This window comes from Globicephala melas, chromosome 1 (assembly GCF_963455315.2).
Source record: "Globicephala melas chromosome 1, mGloMel1.2, whole genome shotgun sequence".
Classification (NCBI taxonomy): domain Eukaryota; kingdom Metazoa; phylum Chordata; class Mammalia; order Artiodactyla; family Delphinidae; genus Globicephala; species Globicephala melas.
In genome coordinates, this window is record NC_083314.1 from 55,563,724 (window position 1) to 55,584,070 (window position 20,347).

Below are 20,347 nucleotides of genomic sequence, written 5' to 3' on the forward strand. Positions count from 1 at the left end.
AGCCAGTCTGTGTCTTTTGGTTGGAGCTTTTAATCCATTTACACTGAAGGTGATTATCGATATGTATGTTCCTACTACCATTTTCTTAATTCATTTGAGTTTGTTTTTGTGGGTCTTTGTCATCTCTTGTGTTTCCTGCTTAGAGAAGTTCCTTTAGCGTTTGTTGTAAACCTGGTCGGTGGTTTCGAATTCTCACAGCTTTTGTTTTGTCAGTAAAGCTTTTGATTTCTATGTCAAATATGAATGAGACCCTTGCTGGGTAGAGTAATTTTGGTTGTAGGTTTTTCCCTTTCATCACTTCAAATATGTCCTGCCACTCCTTTCTGGCTTGCAGAGTTTCTGCTGAAAGATCAGCTGTTAACCTTATTGGGATTCCCTTGTATGTTATTTGTTGCTTTTCCCTTGCTGCTTTTAATATTTTTTCTTTGTATTTAATTTTTGATAGTTTGATTAATATGTGTCTCTGTGTGTGTCTCTTTGGGTTTATCCTGTATGGGATTCTCTGCCCTTCCTGGATTTGATTGACTATTTCCTTTCCCATGTTACGGAAGTTTTTGACTATAATTTCTTCAAATATTTGTTCAGACGTTTCCTTTTTCTCTTCTCTTTCTGGGACTTCTATAATTCTAGTCTTGGTGCGTGTAATGTTGTCCCAGAGGTCTCTGAGACTGTCCTCAATTCTTTTCATTCTCTTTTCTTTATTCTGGTCCCCGGCAGTTATTTCCCCCATTTTATCTTCTGGTACACGTATTCGTTTTTCTGCCATTTATTCCTTCTAGAGTTTTGGGGGGTTTTTTTTTGGTTTTTTTTTTGGCGGTACATGGGCCTCTCACTGTTGTGGCCTCTCCCGTTGTGGAGCACAGGCTCTGGACACGCAGGCTCAGCGGCCATGGCTCACGAGCCCAGCCGCTCCGCGGCACGTGGGATCTTCCCACACCAGGGCACGAACCCGTGTCCCCTGCATTGGCAGGCGGACTCTGAACCACCGCGCCACCACGGAAGCCCCTTCTAGAGTATTTTTAATTTCAGTTATTGTGTTGTTCATCATCGTTTGTTTGCTCTTTAGTTCTTCTAGATCCTTGTTAAACATTTCTTGTATTTTCTCCATTGTATTTCCGAGATTTTGGATCATCTTTACTGTCATTATTCTGAATTCTTTTTCAGGGGTTGCCTATTTCGTCTTCATTTATTTGGTCTTGTAGGTTTTTACCTTGCTCCTTTGTTTGTAATGTATTTTTTTGTCGTTTCAATTTTTTGTTTGTTTTTTTTGATGACTAAGGCTGTATTCCTGTCTTACGGGTTGTTTTTCCTGAGGGGTCCAGCACTGGTGTTTGCAGGCCGTTGGGTAGAGCGGGTCTCAGTGCCTAGATGAGGATCTCTAGGAGGCTTCACCCCGATTAATATTCCCTGGGGTCTGAGGTTCTCTGTTAGTCCAGCAGTTTGGACTCGGTGCTCCCACCACAGGAGCTCAGGCCCGACCTCCGGCCCAGTTGCTGGGGGTTCCTCCTGTCCCCTCAGGGGACTGGTGCCTGGTAGGTGCCCTCTTTGTACCAAGAAGCGAATTCCACATCCTTCTAGTCCGCCATCTTGACTCCCTCTCTTCTCTTCAAAGTATTTTCATATCTCTCTTTGGTCATATAAAGTATAAGCCCAGTTTGTTTCTTACCTGACTCATGAGATTACGTGTGTCTTCCTAGGTCACCAAGCGTGATGAAGACTCTTCTTTGATGCAGCTGAAAGAAGAATTTAGAACGTATGAAGCTCTGCGGCGAGAACATGACTCCCAGATAGTGCAGATTGCTATGGAAGCAGGCTTACGAATTGCGCCAGACCAGTGGTCCTCTTTGCTTTATGGGGACCAGTCTCACAAATCTCATATGCAGTCCATTATTGACAAGGTAGACCCTTTTTTGTTCCTTACTTCTGGACTAATCATGGAGTTTTGGTAATTCATTTATTTAACAAGTGTATATTTAAGTGAATCCTGTATGTCAGGCTCTTATAAATTATATTCTCTGTAGCTGAGTGTCATGTCATAACTAGTCACATCATAGTAGCAGTTTGTTCATGTAAAGGTTTTTTAAATTGAGGTATAATTGACATTGTTCATATAAGGTTTGATTTAATTAGTTTTAATGCTTTATCCAGTGCTGTCTCACATTCCTGTGACAGTCTCCTATCTCTATTTTTTCATTGCCTTTCTTCCTTCTTTTATTGTTTTCTGAGTTTTGATCACTGTATTAGTTGAATTCATTTTCTAAACGCCTTTATTGTCCTCCTGGAACAGCCATTTAATGACCTGGAAGATGTATACATTGAGGTTTCTTGTGGTTCTTAGCCAGAAAAATTTCACATTATAAGTTACCAACCATTCTATATTTGATCAAATTTTCAGTAAACTTATTTCTACTTTATTTGTTGTCTGTTATGATGAAAAGATCACTTGAGTACACATGAATTTTAGGTCAGGCCCCACTATTTCTGACTCTAAGAGTTATATTTAATTCTTTTAAAACTATAGAATAATACTTAAACTGGTTTTGTTGCAGTTCAACATGAAATATGTGAAAGTGCTGTATAAAAATCTTAAAAGTGCCATGTAAATATATGATGTTCAATAATTTTTTAAAATTTTTACTATTTACCTTAATTTTTACTATTTTATCTTAAGTCCTTATAACCATAGAGATGATTATACATTAGAATCCACCTTACATTTAATTTAAAGAAATAATGACGGGACTTCCCTGGTGGCACAGTGATTGCGAGTCCACCTGCCAATGCAGGGGACACAGGTTTGGGCCCTGGTCTGGGAAGATCCTACATGCTGCGGAGCAGCTGGGCCCGTTGCCACAACTGCTGGGGCCTGTGCACCTAGAGCCCGTGCTCCACAATGGGGGAGGCCACCACAGTGAGAAGCCCGCACACCATGGTGAAGAGTATCCCCCACTCGCTGCAACTGGAGAGGGGCCCACACGCAGCTGCGAAGACCCAGCGCAGCCAAAAATAAATACATTAAATAAATAAATTTAAAAAAAAAAGAAATAATGTTAGTATGTAAGAGTAGCCTAAATAAAATAATATTTAACACTTACTGAGAGCTTAGTGTGTGTCTGGTGGTTTTATTTTATTTTTTGATTTTAGTGCATTAATACTTTGCTCAGAATATTTTAGTTTAGTTTATGTTAGTTTAGTTTAGTTTCGTTCAGTTCAGTTTTTGGCCTCACCACGTGGCTTGCAGAATCTTAGTTCCCTGACTAGGAATTGAATCCTGGCCAGAGCAATGCAAGTGCCAAGTCCTATCCACTGGACTGCCAGGGAGAGCTTCCTATCTGGTGGTTTTAAATAATTCATTTAATCTTCTCAACAGCCCTGTATTATTCCTTTTATACAGAGACAGAGGGAGATTAAATACATTTCTCCAGGATCACGTAGGTAATAACTGACAAAGCTGGATTTGAACTTGAACATTCTGACTCTAGAATCCCTGCTCTTAACTACTAAACCTCTTTCCAGACTATTCTCCCCCCACCCCACGCCACCCTTTTTTTTTTTTTTTTTTTTTTTTTTGCTATTCCTAAAGGTAGAATTCTTGAAATAAGTAGAAGGTTGATGTCAAAGGAGAATTAGGAAATGTTTTATAACTGCATGGTGTGTAATTGTCAGTATAATGTGTATTATTTGTTCTGTCCTATAGATACCTTTATCAAAACTTCACGTGCAGCTCCTAGGCCTGAAATTATGCAGTGGACTGATTATAACCTTAATCATGATCTTTTAAAGGAGTGGCTTTCTACCTCTGAAGAGAAACTTGACTTGCTTTTATGAAAATTCTACAAGGAGGTTAAATTAACCTTCTTGTCTGAACTGGACTATATAACTAGATGTATATCTTGCAATAATTTTCTCACACCATGAGCAGTAATTTGAATTTAATATCCTAAACCTTCTTACAACAATCTGGTAAATGAAGTTAGTAGTGTGACATCTTATTATTATATAGAGCAATAGAACTTCGTGTGATAATGAAAATGTTCGGTATACATGCATTGTCCAGTATGGTGATCACGAGCCACACTTGGCTATTAAACACTTGATGTGTAACTTGTGTAACTGATGAACTGAAATTTTTATTTTACATACTTAAAATTTTTAATAGCCATATGTTGCTAATGGCTACTGTATTGGACAGTGCAAATGGAGAATTTATTAAAAGTGATAAGAAAAACAATAACCCTAGTAAGTTAATAGGCAAAGAAATATGAAGTAACAGTTCACAAACAGGAAGTATATCTAATTGATGGACTAGAATTCGATGCCAATAATAAATACATTTAAAGCAGTGACATGCCAAATATTGCCTGTTAAACTATAAAGAAACATATACTCTCATTCATTGCTGATGGTTTGTAAAATGCATTACAGGTCTTTTGAGAAACAGTTTGTCAGTGAAGCCTCAAAATATTTGTGTACTTTACCAAACCTGCTATTTCCAGGAATTTATTTTAAGGGAATAATCCAAACTTTCAAAAAGGTTATGAATGCAAAGGTGTTAATTGCCAAATTACTTACAAAGGATAAAATAAAGGGATGGTTAAAGAAGTTAAGATACATCTGCTCAGAACACTGTTACATGGCCATTAAAATTGTGGTCATATCAGGACAGATACTCTCTTCAGCTATTAAGTAGCACTTGATTTCTTTTAAAAAAAATGTTAGTGAAATATTTTTGTTAAGTCTCAGTGGTAGATACATGGGTATTATTATTTTAGACAGTTACTTTGAAGTATTTCATAATAAAAATGGTTAGGTATTTTAAAAATACCTTTGTTGGGCTTCCCTGGTGGTGCAGTGGTTGAGAGTCCGCCTGCCGATGCAGGGGACACGGGTTCATGCCCTGGTCCGGGAAGATCCCACATGCCTTGGAGCGGCTGGGCCCGTGAGCCATGGCCGCTGACTGAGCCTGCGCGTCCGGAGCCTGTGCTCCGCAACGGGAGAGGCCACAACAGTGAGAGGCCCGCGTACCGCAAAACAAACAAACAAAAACCTTTGTTATAATATTAATGGTAGGCAAATCCATAAGTTTATAAATAGCTGATTATAAGTATATGAAAAACATGCAAAGATGAAAAATTGAATAAAGACATGCCAGCATTTTAATGATTAGTTGTGTCATTCCATGTTTTTTAAAATGTATGCTTTTTAAAAATTTACCTTTTAGAATGACCTTTGGGGGAGAAAAAGTTCCACATGTATATATACATATATATATACATATTTTAAGTGAAAGTGAGTTTATTTAGAGAGATACACATTCCATAGGCAGAATGCTGTCAGTCTCAGAAGTGAGAGCAGCCCTCATCTATATTAATAAACTACATAGAGAGCTAAATGTTTCCAAGTAAGAACCCTTAGTTAGTATCACATAACCAGTTTTTTTACTTTACAGGTCATATGTACTGACCAGCTTAGGGGAGTTAGTGCAAGTATGTGTGTCATTAAGCCTTAAGAAAATACACAACCTGATAGCTTCCAAGAATCCCAAACCAATATAGGATTTTTTGAACTGGAATGAACTTCTCAAATTATTTAGTCCATACAACAGATGGAGTTCAGATAGAGTCTGTAAAGGTTATATCTGATGTCATAATCTTTGGTCCGTAACAGAACTTGAATTCAAACACAGTTTGAGTACAGTTTCATTGTTCGTGCTGTTGTATAGCATTATCTCTAGACAGTATTTCCAAACTTCAGTTATTTGGAAAGACCCCAAGAGCCAAACTAACACAATACTGTAAGAACTGGAGATGTAAAGAGTATTTCCAAATTGAGGATGTGAGAAAGATCTCACATTTGAGGAATGTGATGACAGAAGGAAGAGAGAGTATACAATATATCAACCTGTGGATGCAGAGAAGTGCAGGGTTTGTTCAAGTAACAAGTGATCCAGTCTGGCCAGAGCATGGGATGTGTGGGAGGATAAAAATTAAATATAATTAATTGCAAAAATGGTTGTGATATTGTAAATAATCTTTATTTTAAAAGGATTTATCTGGTCTTTGAGGGAAGTTAATATTTATCTTCTTTTAAGTTGCAGACCCCAGCCTCTTTTGCACAAAGTGTTCAGGAACTAACAATTGCTCTCCAGAGGACTGGAGATCCAGCAAACTTGAATCGACTAAGACCCCATTTGGAGCTATTAGCAAACATTGACCCTAGTCCAGGTAAGCCCAGGGAAAATTAACGGACTATCCTATATGTGCCTTAGTGCTATTCAGTGAGTCTTTTAATTATCTTTTGTTACATTTCTCTAGAATTTCCTGGTGTAGTAATTCCAAATCTTTTCTATAGTATTTAAGTTTCTGGCCCCAATCTTTTCTGTCTCTTTATTACTTCAACTAATATTTATTTAATACTTTTTACTGTGCTGCTCACTTTACCAGCAAAATAGGATCCCTCTGGGATCCTTTATGTTTCCTCCCTCTCTCATCACAAATTGTGCTCTATTTTTATCATTTTCATCTCTTTTGACAAAACTCAAGTTTTCTCATTTTTTCTGTATCATATGTCCTTAGTTGCATTTTTTTGGTCCCAACTTTACTTTCTCTACGATAATCTTGTTCCATCACATATCCTCCCTTGTGTGTCTACTTTGTCCAGCCATTTCCTGTTCCTTCTCCTTGACCTGAAAGTCACCCAACCTTCATTTTTCACTTAATATTACATCTAGGGTGTGTTAGCTTATATCCGATTGCTGTCCCTGTGTTTATTCCTTCTACTGAACTAAAATTCTTTTTTTTTTTGCGGTACGCGGGCCTCTCACTGTTGTGGCCTCTCCCGTTGTGGAGCACAGGCTCCGGACGCGCAGGCTCAACGGCCGTGGTTCACGGGCCCAGCCGCTCTGCTGCATGTGGGACCTTCCCGGACCAGGGCACAAACCCGTGTCCCCTGCATCAGCAGGCGGACTGCCAACCACTGCACCACCAGGGAAGCCCTGAACTAAAATTCTTAACATTCACTAGTAATTTCCTATTTTCTAATTCCAAAGATTTCTTCTCGGTCCTTAAATAACTTGATTTGTCTTTAGCGTTTGATAATGTTGTTGACCACTTCCTTGATATAGAAACTCTCCTGATAACCTTATCTTTCTGTAGTCTTATGATTCTCTTCTGGCCTGTCTGAATGCTGGTTCTGTTGTATTTTGACCACTCTTTCCTCTTCTGCCTCCTAAGGAGTAGACTGGTTGTGTTCTTGGAATTTTGTTTTTTCTGCACTCTTCTGTTGATGATGATGGTCATTCATTCTCAGCACCAGGTATTATTCCTTTATAGATAATAGACTCCCAAATATCTCTATCACTGTTATCTCTTCATCACTCCAGACCTACTTTCCCAAATGCTTTCTGAGATTCTGTATCCTCTCCTCTCCTCAGTGTGTTTCAAAACAAACTCATCTTCCCTTGATACCTGCTCTTCCTTCTGTCTTCCCTTTCTCTGTAAATGACCTCATTCTCTGAGGTATGTAAGCTTAAAACTTGAGCCTTTTGTCTTACTTTATATCTTTTCCTTTCACTTGCTCTACATACCATTTCAGACAACAGGATTTTTTTTTTTTTTTTTAGCTGCATTGGATCTTCATTGCTGCACACGGGCTTTCTCTAGTTGTGGCGAGTGGGAGCTACTCTTCGTTGCAGTGCGTGGGCTTCTCATTGCAGTGGCTTCTCATGTTGCGGAGCACGGGCTCTAGGCACATGGGCTTCAGTAGCTGTGGCACGTGGGCTCAGTAGTTGTGGCACACAGGCCCTAGAGTGCAGACTCAGTAGTTGTGGTGCATGGGCTTAGTTGCTCTGCAGCATGTGGAATCTTCCCAGACCAGGACTCGAACCCTTGTCCCCTGCATTGGCAGATGGATTCTTAACCACTGTGCCACCAGAGAAGCCCTAGACAACAGGATTTATCTGTTCTTTCACAATATCCCTCTATCCCATGCCTATTAATACTGCCTCAATTGAGGGCCTCATTCCTTTTCCTGACTAAACTTAGCCTTTCATTTTTCTCTACTCTTTTAATTCTTCCTTCTAGTCTACTTACTGCTGCAAAATGAATCACATCTCAGATCTTATTTTACACTCATAAACTTTTAAGTGACACCCCTTTGCTTATAGAAGAAGGTTTGGAACTCTTGACCATGACATTCAGAGTAGTAAATTTATTGCCAAAATCGCTTAATCAAACCAGGTAAAATCTTTTTTTATGTTTTTATTTTATTACTTTTTAAAAATTATTTATTTTTTTGGCTGTGCCACATGGCATATGGGATCTTAGTTCACCAACCAGGGGTCAAACCCAGGCCCAGGGCAGTGGAAGGGCAGAGTCTTAACCACTGGACTGCCAGGGAATTGCCCTAAGATCTATTTTTAGATCACAGTGATTTTTTTCCCCCCACTTCTGTGCTTTGATCATTCTGAGCAATCAAAAGAGCACTTCACAAGCTCACTACCTCATCAGCACCGATCTGTCTACCTAATTCTGTGCCAATATATTCTACTCTCCTTGTGTAATAGTGGATAAACCATGTAACAGTGGATAAACTTCTAGCTAAGGCCACCCTCTCTCCTCATGTACCAATACCATCTTGTCAAATATATCCTTCCAGTATCATCTGTTTCTTATGTCATCAGTTTTCTTTCTCTACTACAGTAGCTCTATCAACATACATTTTATTGTTCCTGTCATCAAAACCCACTTTTTTAAAAATTAATTTATTTATGTATTATTTTTGGCTGTGTTGGATCTTCGTTGCTGTGCATAGGCTTTCTCTAGTTGCAGCAAGCGGGGCTTCTCTTGTTGCGCAGCACGGGGTCTAGGCGTGCAGGCTTCAGTAGTTGTGGCACACGTGCTCAGTAGTTGTGGCGCACAGGCTTAGTTGCTGCGAGGCATGTGGGATCTTCCCGGACCAGGGCTCGAACCCATGTGCCCTGCATTGGCAGGCGGATTCTTAACCACCAGGGAAGCCCAAAACCCACTTTTGACACCATTTGTCATCTACCTACGATTCCAGTTCTCTCCTTTTTATAGCACTCTCTTGAATGCAGTCCAATCAGGCGTTTATCTCTACCACTCAATCAAAATTGCTTTTGTCAAAGTCACAAGTGATTTCCATGCAGCTAATTCCAAATGTCAATTCTTGGTTCTTTTTGTGTTTGACCTGTTAGCAACATTTAACGTTGTTTACTCTCTACTCCTTGTACCACTCTTTTAACTTCCAGGCCACCACACCCTCCTAGTTTTCTTCTTACTTTATTGAACCCTCCTACTTAGCCTCTTCTGCTGATTTCTTCTCATCTCCATAGCCTCTAAACTTTTTTTTGTTTTTTTCCCATAGCGTCTCACCTTTTTTTCCCCATAGCCTCTAACCCTTGAAGTGCTTCCAGAATTTAATCCTTGTGTCTCTTTTCTATTTATACTCATTCCCCAGGTAATCTCACGTAGTGTCTTCAAAGTTTCATGGCTTTAAATAAAATATGACTCACACATTTACTATATTTTGTCAATTCTGAAGCTCACATTTTTTTTTTCAGATTTTAGCATTTCCGAAACTGGGCTGCATTTGTATAATCAATGACAGGTGATAATTAGCAATCTTTTCCATTTTGGTAGCACATAAAATAATGGTATGTGTTATAGTTCATGGTGTTTTAGAATCTGTATAACATAGTGTATACAGCCTAGACCTTCTTCCTGAATTCTTTTTTATATCCACCTGCCTGCTCAATATCCAGTAGTTCTACTTGAATATCTAATAAGAATTTCAAAAATAGTCTGTCCAAAAGTGAGTTCCATCCCCTGTCCCCCGCCCACCCACCATTCCTGTTAGTGGCAGCTCCATCCTTCCATTTCCTCAGTCCAGACACCTTGGAGATACCATCAACTCGTCTTTCTCTCATAAGGTACATTGGATCTATCAGTATATCGTGTAGGCCTTACCTTTAAAATCCATTAGGAATCCATCTACTTACCATCTTCACTGCTACCCCCCTCATCCCTCTTCATAGATTATGGAATAGCCTTCTGTTTTCTCTCTGGTTCTAACATAGGAGCCAGAGTGATCCTATTACCCCTCTGCTCAAAAACTCTCCAGTGCTTTCCATCACTCAGTAAAAGCCAGTCTTTTCTATGACCTACCAGGCCTCACATGATCTGGTCTTCCTTTACCTGTCTCCAACTTCTTTTACTCTTTTCCCACCTCATTCATTCCAGATTTCACCTCCATGAACATGTCAGGCATACTCCCATATTAGGTCCTTTGCACTTATTCTTTCGTTTTCCTAGCATGTTTTTCTCCTCTATATCCTAATATATCTACAAGGCACACTCAAACCCTACTTTCAGGTCTTTAATCAAATGTAACCTTCTCAAGGAGGCCTTTTCAGGCTACCCTGTCTGAAATTTTACACATACCTGTCCCACTCCCTTTCCTTGCTCTATTTATTCAACTCAGTATCTAAATACTTTGTATTTTGGTTGTTTATCTTATTGATTATCTGGCTTTTCTCCTTGAATAGAATAGAGATTTTTGTTTTGATTGCTACTGCTTCCCTCCCAACTAGAATAATACCTGGAACTTAGTAGGTGTTCATTAAAATACTTTGTTGTATGACTGATCTCTTTACTTTCTCTGCATCTTTATCCTTTTTTACTGTTGAAATTCCACCTGTCTTTCAAAGCCTAGTTCAAATGCCATCATCCAGAAGTTTTTTAGAGTGTTCCAACAGGAAATCATTTCTACATATGTGTTCTCGCTTCATTTTATATTTCTTTTAGAGAACATTTCATATTTAGCCTTACAGTTAATTTTTCCTTTATAAAGTCACAGTACTTAACTAAACGAAGAGTGTGTATAGCACAGCTGCTTTATATAATAGCTCTTCTACTAAATTTTTTAAGCTTTCTGTTTAGCAATACTTGCTTTACAAATAATTTCAAAATAGACATTACAAATTGGCTGACTGTAGGCAGTCCACAGTCAAGTTTGTTTGATCCACAAAGTGTTGGTCTGCACTATACTCTAAATTTTTTAGGTGCAAACACTCAAAAACTAGAAATTTTTACATAAAAATCTCAAATTTCAGTTTTCCCTAGGAAACAGTGGTGTATCTGCCAGTGTCAGCCTTGCATCTTCACATAACAACAGTCAGCTAAAGTTGAGTAGTAACGATAATCTTAGATGTGAGACATACTCTTTAACACAATCCCTGTCACTCTTTATTGCTATTTCCAACACTAAGGGTCTGATTACGGTTGCCATTTATTATCTGTCATATAAAATTCCTTTATGTTACCTTCACTGTCCCTGAAGTTATTTTAGATTGTAACCCCTGCTTTAAAAGGATATATTTATTCCTTTAAGATGATGTTTAGGTGAATAAGCTATTTCATGAATAGCTGTATGAAGCTTAACTTGATTTCACTGAAGTGCTGACACTCCTTTACTAATTTAATACTGGGCAGAACATTGAATAACATAGTCTGAAATTTTTTAAAATTTGTTGTGTAGATGCTCCTCCTCCTACTTGGGAACAGCTAGAAAATGGGCTGGTTGCTGTGCGTACAGTGGTACACGGGTTGGTTGATTATATCCAGAATCACAGCAAAAAAGGAGCAGATCAACAGCAGGTAAAGGAGATGTTTGAAACTTAGAAGTAAGCCACTGTGTCTATCCTTACAGATAAAAACAAAGCCAACAGGATGACATGAATATTTTTAGACTCTGTAAAAACTAGAAATTAAACTAAAATAAAAAGCTATTTTTAACTCCCTGTTCCATTAGACATCATGAAGAATGTAACAAAAATTATAAGATTTATAGTTTAGAATGGTTAGCAGCCAGTTTATTGGATTAGCCTAGTAATTTTATCTGACAACATTGAAATTAAATAATCCTTGTTGGTCTAATGTGCTGGAGTCAGTTTTCACATTGGATATAGCAGCATTTGATTCTTGCTAAAGGTTATTCCATTTGTATAAAATTATTCTCTTTGGTTACTCTTGCATTTCAGTGTGACAATAGATATCACTTTTTAGTGCTAATGCTGTATCTCTCCAGTACTGTTCACATATTTTGTAAATGCTTTTTCTGCATTAGCATTCAGATATTTTTCATTCATAATGTCGGTTATGACAGTGGGCCAAATTTTCCTCAAGTATTTTTAGATGAAATATATGGCGGTAAAATATAATAGCCTGTGTTATGGCTAGAGTTTTAAATTTTACTCCCAATTATTTCATTTTGCCCTCAGAATTTATGTTAGGTTCAGTACATCTTTTATTTTGTAGTAGTAAGCTTGAGAAATTAAAACTTTGTTATTAATTTATCTGGCTCAGTAAATATTAACAATAGATTATTCAGTATTCCTTTTTTCTTTAAAAGTAAGAAATATTAAAAGTAGAATAATATGGATATGCTTTTCCTAATCTAAGCACAGATCAGGGCTTTATTTTATGATTAAATTTAGAAAATTAAAAACTTACATTTAACTCCTTGTTCCATTAGACATCATGAAGAATGCTCATCATCAAAAATGATATTAACTTTTAAGTTCTGCCTCTTGTAGATTTGTAGTGTGTTATAAGGAAACATAAGGAAACATAATTGTAAGTGTAGCTATATTGAACATTGTCCACAACAAATATTAGGAGACAGTTTAAATATTTGAAAGTCCTAATCTCCAGTGGTGTGCTTGTCCACTGTAAAACGTTGGAAAGAAGATCTTAGAGCTCTCATGAGATTGAATCAAGAATTTATGTGATGTTACATGTTTGATAGTTAATATCAGCATATCAGAAAAATCAGGACTACTTTTTTTTTTAAGTAATTTATTTTGTACACTTTCCAGGACTTTTGTCTGGGCAGTCTAGATAAGTGTATGAGTTAGTCTGAATTATTCATCTAGATTATTAAGATCCTAAAATGGCAATGCAAGATTTACATTTTTTTTTAATGGCTAATGTTTTAATTTTGGTCGTAGCCTCCACAGCATAGCAAATATAAAACATACATGTGTCGAGACATGAAGCAGAGAGGAGGATGCCCTCGTGGGGCCAGCTGTACATTTGCACACTCACAGGAGGAACTGGAAAAGTAAGTGTGAAAGTCATCAGACTCAACCTTCCAGTAATTTGTTAGAGAATAAGATAGAATTATTAGGTAGAATAATTTGCTGCCATTGAGAAATATGAAAAGGTGTAGTTGCATTCCCTTTGATGAATAGGAAATGTTTAGAAAGTAATACAGAATTTTAGAAAAGAAAACCAAAGCAGTTTCTTCACCTTTCATTACATTGTGCCTACAAGTAGGAAGCTACTTGTGGTTAAATGAATCTAAAAGTGAGTCATTTTCGCTATCCCCCCCACCCCCCCAATTAAAAGTCTGAGAATTTTCATCAGCTTTAACTGATTGATTTTAACTAATTGAATAATGCATTTCCAATGGAAAAATTTGCCCTTTGCTCTATTCAAGAAATTATTTATTGCCTGGCTCATTTTCACAGATTATTTCAAGGACCAGATAATTTCAGTGATGTTAAATTGCCAGCACATAGTAGAAAGAAAGGAAAAGCTTCTTAATTGTTTTATAAAACCAGTATAACGCTGACAGTAGATTTGACAAAGCACAATTAAAGAAAACTACAAATTCATCTCACACATTAATATTTTTTAAATCCCAAATATTAAAACTTAGAATTCAGTAATACATTAAAATAGACACCATTAGTAAGTACAAAGGTAGCATAATATAATTACTCTGGGTTAGAGAAGAATGGGTATGATAACCACGTGATCATATCCGAAGATGCCAAAAGACATTTGAATAGTATCCAATGTCCGTGATAGATCAAGATCCCTTAGTAGAACAAAAACATCATAGATGTTTTCCCAACATGATAATTATATTTCAAATCAAAAGCCAGCATGATAGCATGATGCTTAATTGGTATTAGTTTATTAGATTCAGTCTTGTTACAGACAAGAGTAAGGGAAAATTTTCTACTAGTAAAAAATGTTATTTAACATTCTGGAAGTTGTAGCTAATGTATGTAACCAAGAGAACAAAATAGCCAAAATCATTAAATGGGAAAACTCAAGAGAAATACTAGAAACAAAAGAAACAAGAATTTAGTAAGGTAGCAAATCAAAAAATTAGTTTACAAAAATGAAGTACTCTCATATAAACTAGAAAGGGAAACATAACCAGTTAAAAAGTAAGGTGACATTAAAATCCCCTTTGCATTAACAACAAAAACAAAAAAGATAAACACCAAATAATAAGCTAATAAGAAATATCCAGGATCTCTTGAATTGAATTAGTAAACTACATAGGAACATAAGCGAAGAGTTGAATAAATGAAGAAGCATACTGTGTTCTTGGATAAGACTTGGCATTATAAAGGTTTTATTTCCTCTTAAACAGCAAGTTCAGTGAAATCCCAGTTAGAATCTTAACGTGATGATTTTGGAACCTAACAAAATCATTCATTTGGGAGAAAAAATATGCCAATAGCCAGGAAAATTTTTGGAAAAAAAGGTCTTCAACAGGGACTAGACTAATAACTATTAACCTGTTTTATGAGCTGAAGTAAGTATAAAGACTGTGGTATTAGCATAGGAATAGATAGCCCAATGAAATACAATAGAAAATCTAGAAAGAGTTCCAGATACATATAGGAACTCAGCATATGTGCAAAAGGTGGCATTTCACATCAATAACAAAAAAACATGATGATGAAACAACTATCCATTTGAAAAATAGGGCTGGATTATTACCTTTACACCAAAACAAGTTATAAATTTATCAGAGATTTAAATATTTAAAAAAGAAACTGTAGAGTACTTAGAAATATTTGTGGTTGTTATATAATTTTACAGTAGGAAGGATTTTTAAAGAATGACACCTAGCATCTATAAAGGAGATCAATAAATTTGATGACGTGAAAATGAAAAACTAAGATAATGGCCCAAACACCACAAACTTAAAAAAAAAAAAGTGGAGAAATGACATAGAAAAGGCTGATATCCATAACATAAAATGAGCTCCTACAAATCTGTAAGAAAGAGAAGAACCAGTCGATATATGGATCATGTAAATAAGCAGTTCACAGAAAAAACACTAATGGCCAGCAAACATGTGAAACTGTGTTCAATATCATGAATTGTTAAAGAAATATAAAGTAAAATAAAACTTGATATTTTTGAACTGTCAAATTGTCAGAGGCTGAGGCTAGCCAGTGTTTAATGAAATATTGAAAAAAGCCTTTTTTTGTTAATTGGTAGTAGTTATAATAGCTTTGGAGCATTATAAGAGTTTCTAACGTGCATACATTAGACTTAATAATTCTGCTTTTGGTTATTCACACAAGTGCAAAGTACATGTACATAATTTTCTGTTATTGCATTGTTTTAATAGCAGAAAATTAGGGACAACCTAAAATGTACTGACATAAATATTTAAGATTATGAAGTAGAGGAAAATATTTACTATGCAGCCGTATATGACCCTATTTCTGTAATTTATAATCTTACAAATGTAAGAATATTAAGCCAGTGTATGGAGTGGAAAAATCTGTATTATATACCAAGCTGTTAACAGTGGTTATACCTGATGGGTAGTCCGCCCGCCGCCCCCTACCCTAAAGTGTGTGTGTGTGTGTATACACAAGTTTTCAAGTTGATAGCTAGAGTCAATGTTTCAAGAGAATTTCTAGAAAATGATGTGCTTGGAATCCTTTCCTTTTGTATCCGCTTCTTAAATACATTTTAGTTCTTGATTTTTAAAAGCTTTTCCTTTTACAGTTTTGGTTTTTGGTGTGTGCCTTTGCTTTTTATATAGGTTTCGTAAAATGAACAAACGTCTGGTTCCCAGAAGACCCCTGAGTGCCTCTTTGGGTCAACTTAATGAGGTGGGCCTGCCTTCAACAGCTATCCTTCCGGATGAAGGTGCAGTGGATCTGCCTAGCAGAAAAACCCCTGCTCTGCCAAATGGAATTGTATCAGCAGGGAATACAGTAACACAGCTGATTCCACGAGGGACAGACCCCAGCTACGATTCTAGTCTGAAACCAGGAAAGATAGATCACCTGAGCAGTAGTGCCCCTGGATCCCCTCCCGACCTGTACGTTGTTTTTCCTAACATTTATTTAAAGTTTCTTTATAGACATAAAGTAGAAGGAAGAAAGAATAATCGGTGCTTTGTTTGGGGGGCTTATTTTGTTGTTTTTTATTTCTATTTCCTGTGCCAGTGATTTTTGAGAAACAATTAACATAGGTGACATAAGATCAAAGTTTGCAAATGTAGAAGAAATGGCTATTGGAAAAAAACAGTTTCCCAAATTGTGGCAGTTTTTTTTACATTTAACAGTTTGTGTACATTAGAAGTATTTTCAAGACCTTAAACTTGACTTGCAGAATCTTGTTCCCGTAGGCTAGAATCTGTCCCTAAGAGTATTTCTGCCTTGCCTGTTAATCCACATCCTGTACCTCCAAGAGGGCCAACAGACCTGCCCCCTATGCCTGTCACCAAATCACTTCAGATGGTACCACGAGGTTCTCAGTTATATCCAGCACAACAGGCAGATGTTTATTACCAGGATCCTCGAGGAGCTGCTCCACCATTTGAACCAGCACCTTATCAGCAGGGTAATGATCTTTCATTTATGTCACTCACTTTTCTTAGAAGTTATGAGAATGATTTCAAGAGTGATCATATTTTCAGTAATCTCAAAATAAATAAATGCTTTTTTTAATACTTGGAAAAAACTGAGGTTACATGACCAACTAAATAGTATGAAATAAATGAAGTAGCAAAGCTATGAAGAGTAATTCGCCCTGACTACTAAAAGCAGTTGTATATTAAATATGTTTACATATTTATAGAAGTAAATCATCCAAGTAGACAATGGAAATTTGCTGAGGCTGTATATATTTTCCTGACCAAAATTTTCTTCAAGTACGAAAAAAGAATTTAATATTACAGTGGATATAAATTAAACACAGTACATTTTTTTGCTTTCAGTTGTCACCTAATATTTTTTCTAGGCCTTGTAATATATATGAAAAAATGCAAATACATACTTTTAGAGAGTTTATAGTATAGAATCAGTATAAGTAAAGAATAGAAAACTATATGTGTGAGAGTATATATATCTATATATGTGTTTAAAATGAAGTGTTCAGTTGTGGTAGTTAATATTAGTGTGGTAGGAATTAACTGCAGGACTCAAGGAAGATCATTGAGAACTTGAGGGATCAAAAGACTTTGTGGAAGGATGCCCTAAATAGAGGTATTGGGAATAGAAAGGAAAATTTACAAATGGATTGTAAAGATGAGGGTCTAGAGTCAAGGAGGAGTAAGGAGACTTGTTGTTAATCCAGATGTGACTACTGAGGTCTGGATTAGTGTGATGGGAAAAAAGAAAGTATTTGAGAAAATAAACAAATGTGGAAAATTAGCCAGTTTTAATGATAATAACCAGGTATGGAGAATGAAGGAGAGGACTTGATTGAGGTTTCACATAATGTAATTCATGTGAAAAAATAAGCAACGATTTTTAAACTAAAGTGTTGACTCTCTTTGTCAGAAACAGTATAGTGCTATTGTTTTTTTTTGTTTTTTGGGGTTTTTGCGGTACGTGGGCCTCTCACTGTTGTGGCCTCTCCCGTTGCGGAGCACAGGCTCCGGACGCGCAGGTCCAGCGGCCATGGCTCACGGGCCCAGCCGCTCCACGGCATGTGGGATCTTCCCAGACCGGGGCACGATCCCGTGTCCCCTGCATCGGCAGGCAGACTCTCAACCACTGCGCCACCAGGGAAGCCCCTCTATTGTTTTTTAAACTGGGATAGATTCAAGGTGTTCTCCATTTCCTTTTCCCAAGGCTATATTAATTTTGAATCAGCAATGTCTTTAATTGCTTTCATTTCAAAAAAAGTAGTTTTAAGTTGTCATGGTGTCATTAATACATGTAAGAATAGGATAAAAGTTGATCTGTCTTCCTTTTGACCATTCATTGCAGGAAAAACCCAACTGCTTTTGTTGAGTTAACCTTAAATATGCTGAATCAGTAAGGGTTCAATTGCAGATAGCAGAAATCATTCTGGCTATATTAGCAGAAAGAGGTTTAATACAGAGAGTCCTACAAAATCAGTAGAAACATTGGAAAAGCAGACTTAAGCTAGGCCTCCAGGAATGAGTCCCAGAGCTGGTTGCTGAAAGAACCTGTTACAATGAAGCTGTAGAAATAGGAAACTTCTGCCCTAATCGCCAACTTGAGGAGCTCATCAGTTGAGGCAAACGTCTTCAAATTGGGAAGCTACTGCCACGACTGTTGTTTCAAGAACTCTAGGGGACTTCCCTGGCGGACCAGTGGTTAAGACTCTGCACTTCCACTGCAGAGGGCACGGGTTCAATCCCTGGTGGGGAAGGAAATAAGATCCCACATACCACACGGCACAGCCAAAAAACAAAGAACTCTAGAGCTATGCAGTTAGCTACTAGATCTGTACGAGCAGAATGGATCTCTTTCCAGTTAACTCAATTTCACATTCAAAACTTATGCAAATGAGTGATTTGTAGAACCTAAGCTTCAGGGAAATATAGTTTTTTTGCTTTTCAGTGTTTGCAGTATGTTAAGGCACACCAGAAAGATGGTCAAACAATTGAGAGAGCCAATTTACTGTTGTAGACTATAAGTAGATTGGTGTTTTCAGTAACTTTTAAGGATAATTTTTGCTTGTTATTTTTCGCAAAGCTAGCCTGACTACATAAGCAGAGGGAAAACATCTAAAGAAAGGAGTGGATTTTTAATTCTTTAGTGTTGAAATATTTTAAAAGGAAAAGTCTTAAATAGAAAAATAGATTGGTTCATTGTTGCTTTTGGTTCCTCTTTTGTATTGTACAGGTATGTACTATCCTCCACCACCACAATGTGTGTCCCGCTTTGTCCGACCTCCACCATCTGCTCCTGAACCTGGTCCTCCCTACTTGGATCATTATCCACCGTACCTCCAAGATCGTGTAGTAAACTCTCAATATGGCACACAGCCACAACAGTACCCACCTATGTACCCACCACACTATGATGGCCGTCGAGTATACCCTGCTCAGTCTTATACAAGAGAGGAGATTTTCCGAGAAAGTCCTATACCCATTGAGATTCCACCTGCAGCAGTACCATCCTATGTACCAGAATCCAGAGAAAGATACCAACAGATGGAGGGTTACTATCCAGTGGCTCCCCACCCAACTCAGATCAGACCTTCGTACAACAGAGTATGCTGGGTTTTTGGGGTTTTTTCTTATTATATAGATTTACTTGATTATTGCTTGCAGTGATTTTTTTTTTAACCTTTTGCCATGGTAATAACTCTTTGATCAATCAGTTCTTTTTTAAAAGAAAGCATCTTCTCTTTTTTCACCTTTTCATAATCTGCATAGGTTGTTTTTTTTTTTAACTTTTAAAGGGGAAAAAAATTAATACCCCACCCCCGCTAACCCATCTTAGTTTCTGAACATTAGATGGTTTTATTAACATTTCTAGATTTATTTAGAAATTATGGTCTCTGACAAAGAAAAAGAAACTTAAATTTAGCTCTTTGGGAAATCCTGAGACTTTTTGGGGGTTTTGTTTGTTTTGTTTTGCTTTGTTTTATTAAGTCTTGCTATTTCGGATGTTAAGATGAGTATACAAGCTGCTTATTTAAAATATGTGCTAAGTGAATCAATGTGTCCTGAAATTCTTTTTCAATTTTTACTCATCTTTGCATTTTCAGGAGCCTCCTTACAGCCGGCTTCCTCCCCCTCCCCAGCCCCATCCTAGTCTAGATGAGCTACATCGAAGACGGAAGGAAATAATGGCACAACTAGAGGAAAGGAAGGTTATCTCTCCACCTCCTTTTGCACCTTCACCAACATTGCCTCCTGCCTTCCAACAAGAGGAAGTAAGCACATCTTTTTTAGTCTCTTTATCAGTTTTTCCTTAATCAGTGATTTATTGTGTCCTATTTAAGTCATCTTCACCTATTCCCAAGGTCATGAGGATATTTTCCTCTAAAAGGTGTATTATTTCATGTTTAGATCTACAGTCCATCTAGAATTGATTTTTGTATATAGTGTCTTAGGAGTTAAGACCCATTTTTTCCCTAAAGGGTATCTCGTTGATGAAGCATCATTTAATGAAAAGACCATCCTTTCCCCAGTACCCTGCAGTCACCTTTATCATAATCTGGTCACCTTTGTCATAGTCAGGTGACTATATGTTTCTGAACTCTATTCTGTTTCATTGATCTATTTCTCTATC

The 20,347-nt window shown here is 37.1% G+C and overlaps 1 protein-coding gene across 4 annotated transcripts in view; it reads left to right on the forward strand.

The window, feature by feature from the left end:
• RC3H1 (ring finger and CCCH-type domains 1) overlaps positions 1-20,347 on the forward strand; it is a 90,015-nt gene that overhangs the window by 54,908 nt on the left and 14,760 nt on the right. For 3 of the 4 annotated variants that reach the window (XM_060296140.1, XM_030875435.2, XM_060296146.1), the window contains exons 6-13: positions 1,698-1,898; positions 6,092-6,224; positions 11,557-11,675; positions 13,028-13,140; positions 15,886-16,167; positions 16,477-16,691; positions 18,950-19,320; positions 19,821-19,988. In XM_060296140.1, the coding sequence (XP_060152123.1) occupies positions 1,698-1,898; positions 6,092-6,224; positions 11,557-11,675; positions 13,028-13,140; positions 15,886-16,167; positions 16,477-16,691; positions 18,950-19,320; positions 19,821-19,988 (1,602 nt within the window). The remainder of the gene's footprint in view (positions 1-1,697; positions 1,899-6,091; positions 6,225-11,556; positions 11,676-13,027; positions 13,141-15,885; positions 16,168-16,476; positions 16,692-18,949; positions 19,321-19,820; positions 19,989-20,347) is intronic. The other variant, XM_060296144.1, reaches the window with a different exon arrangement.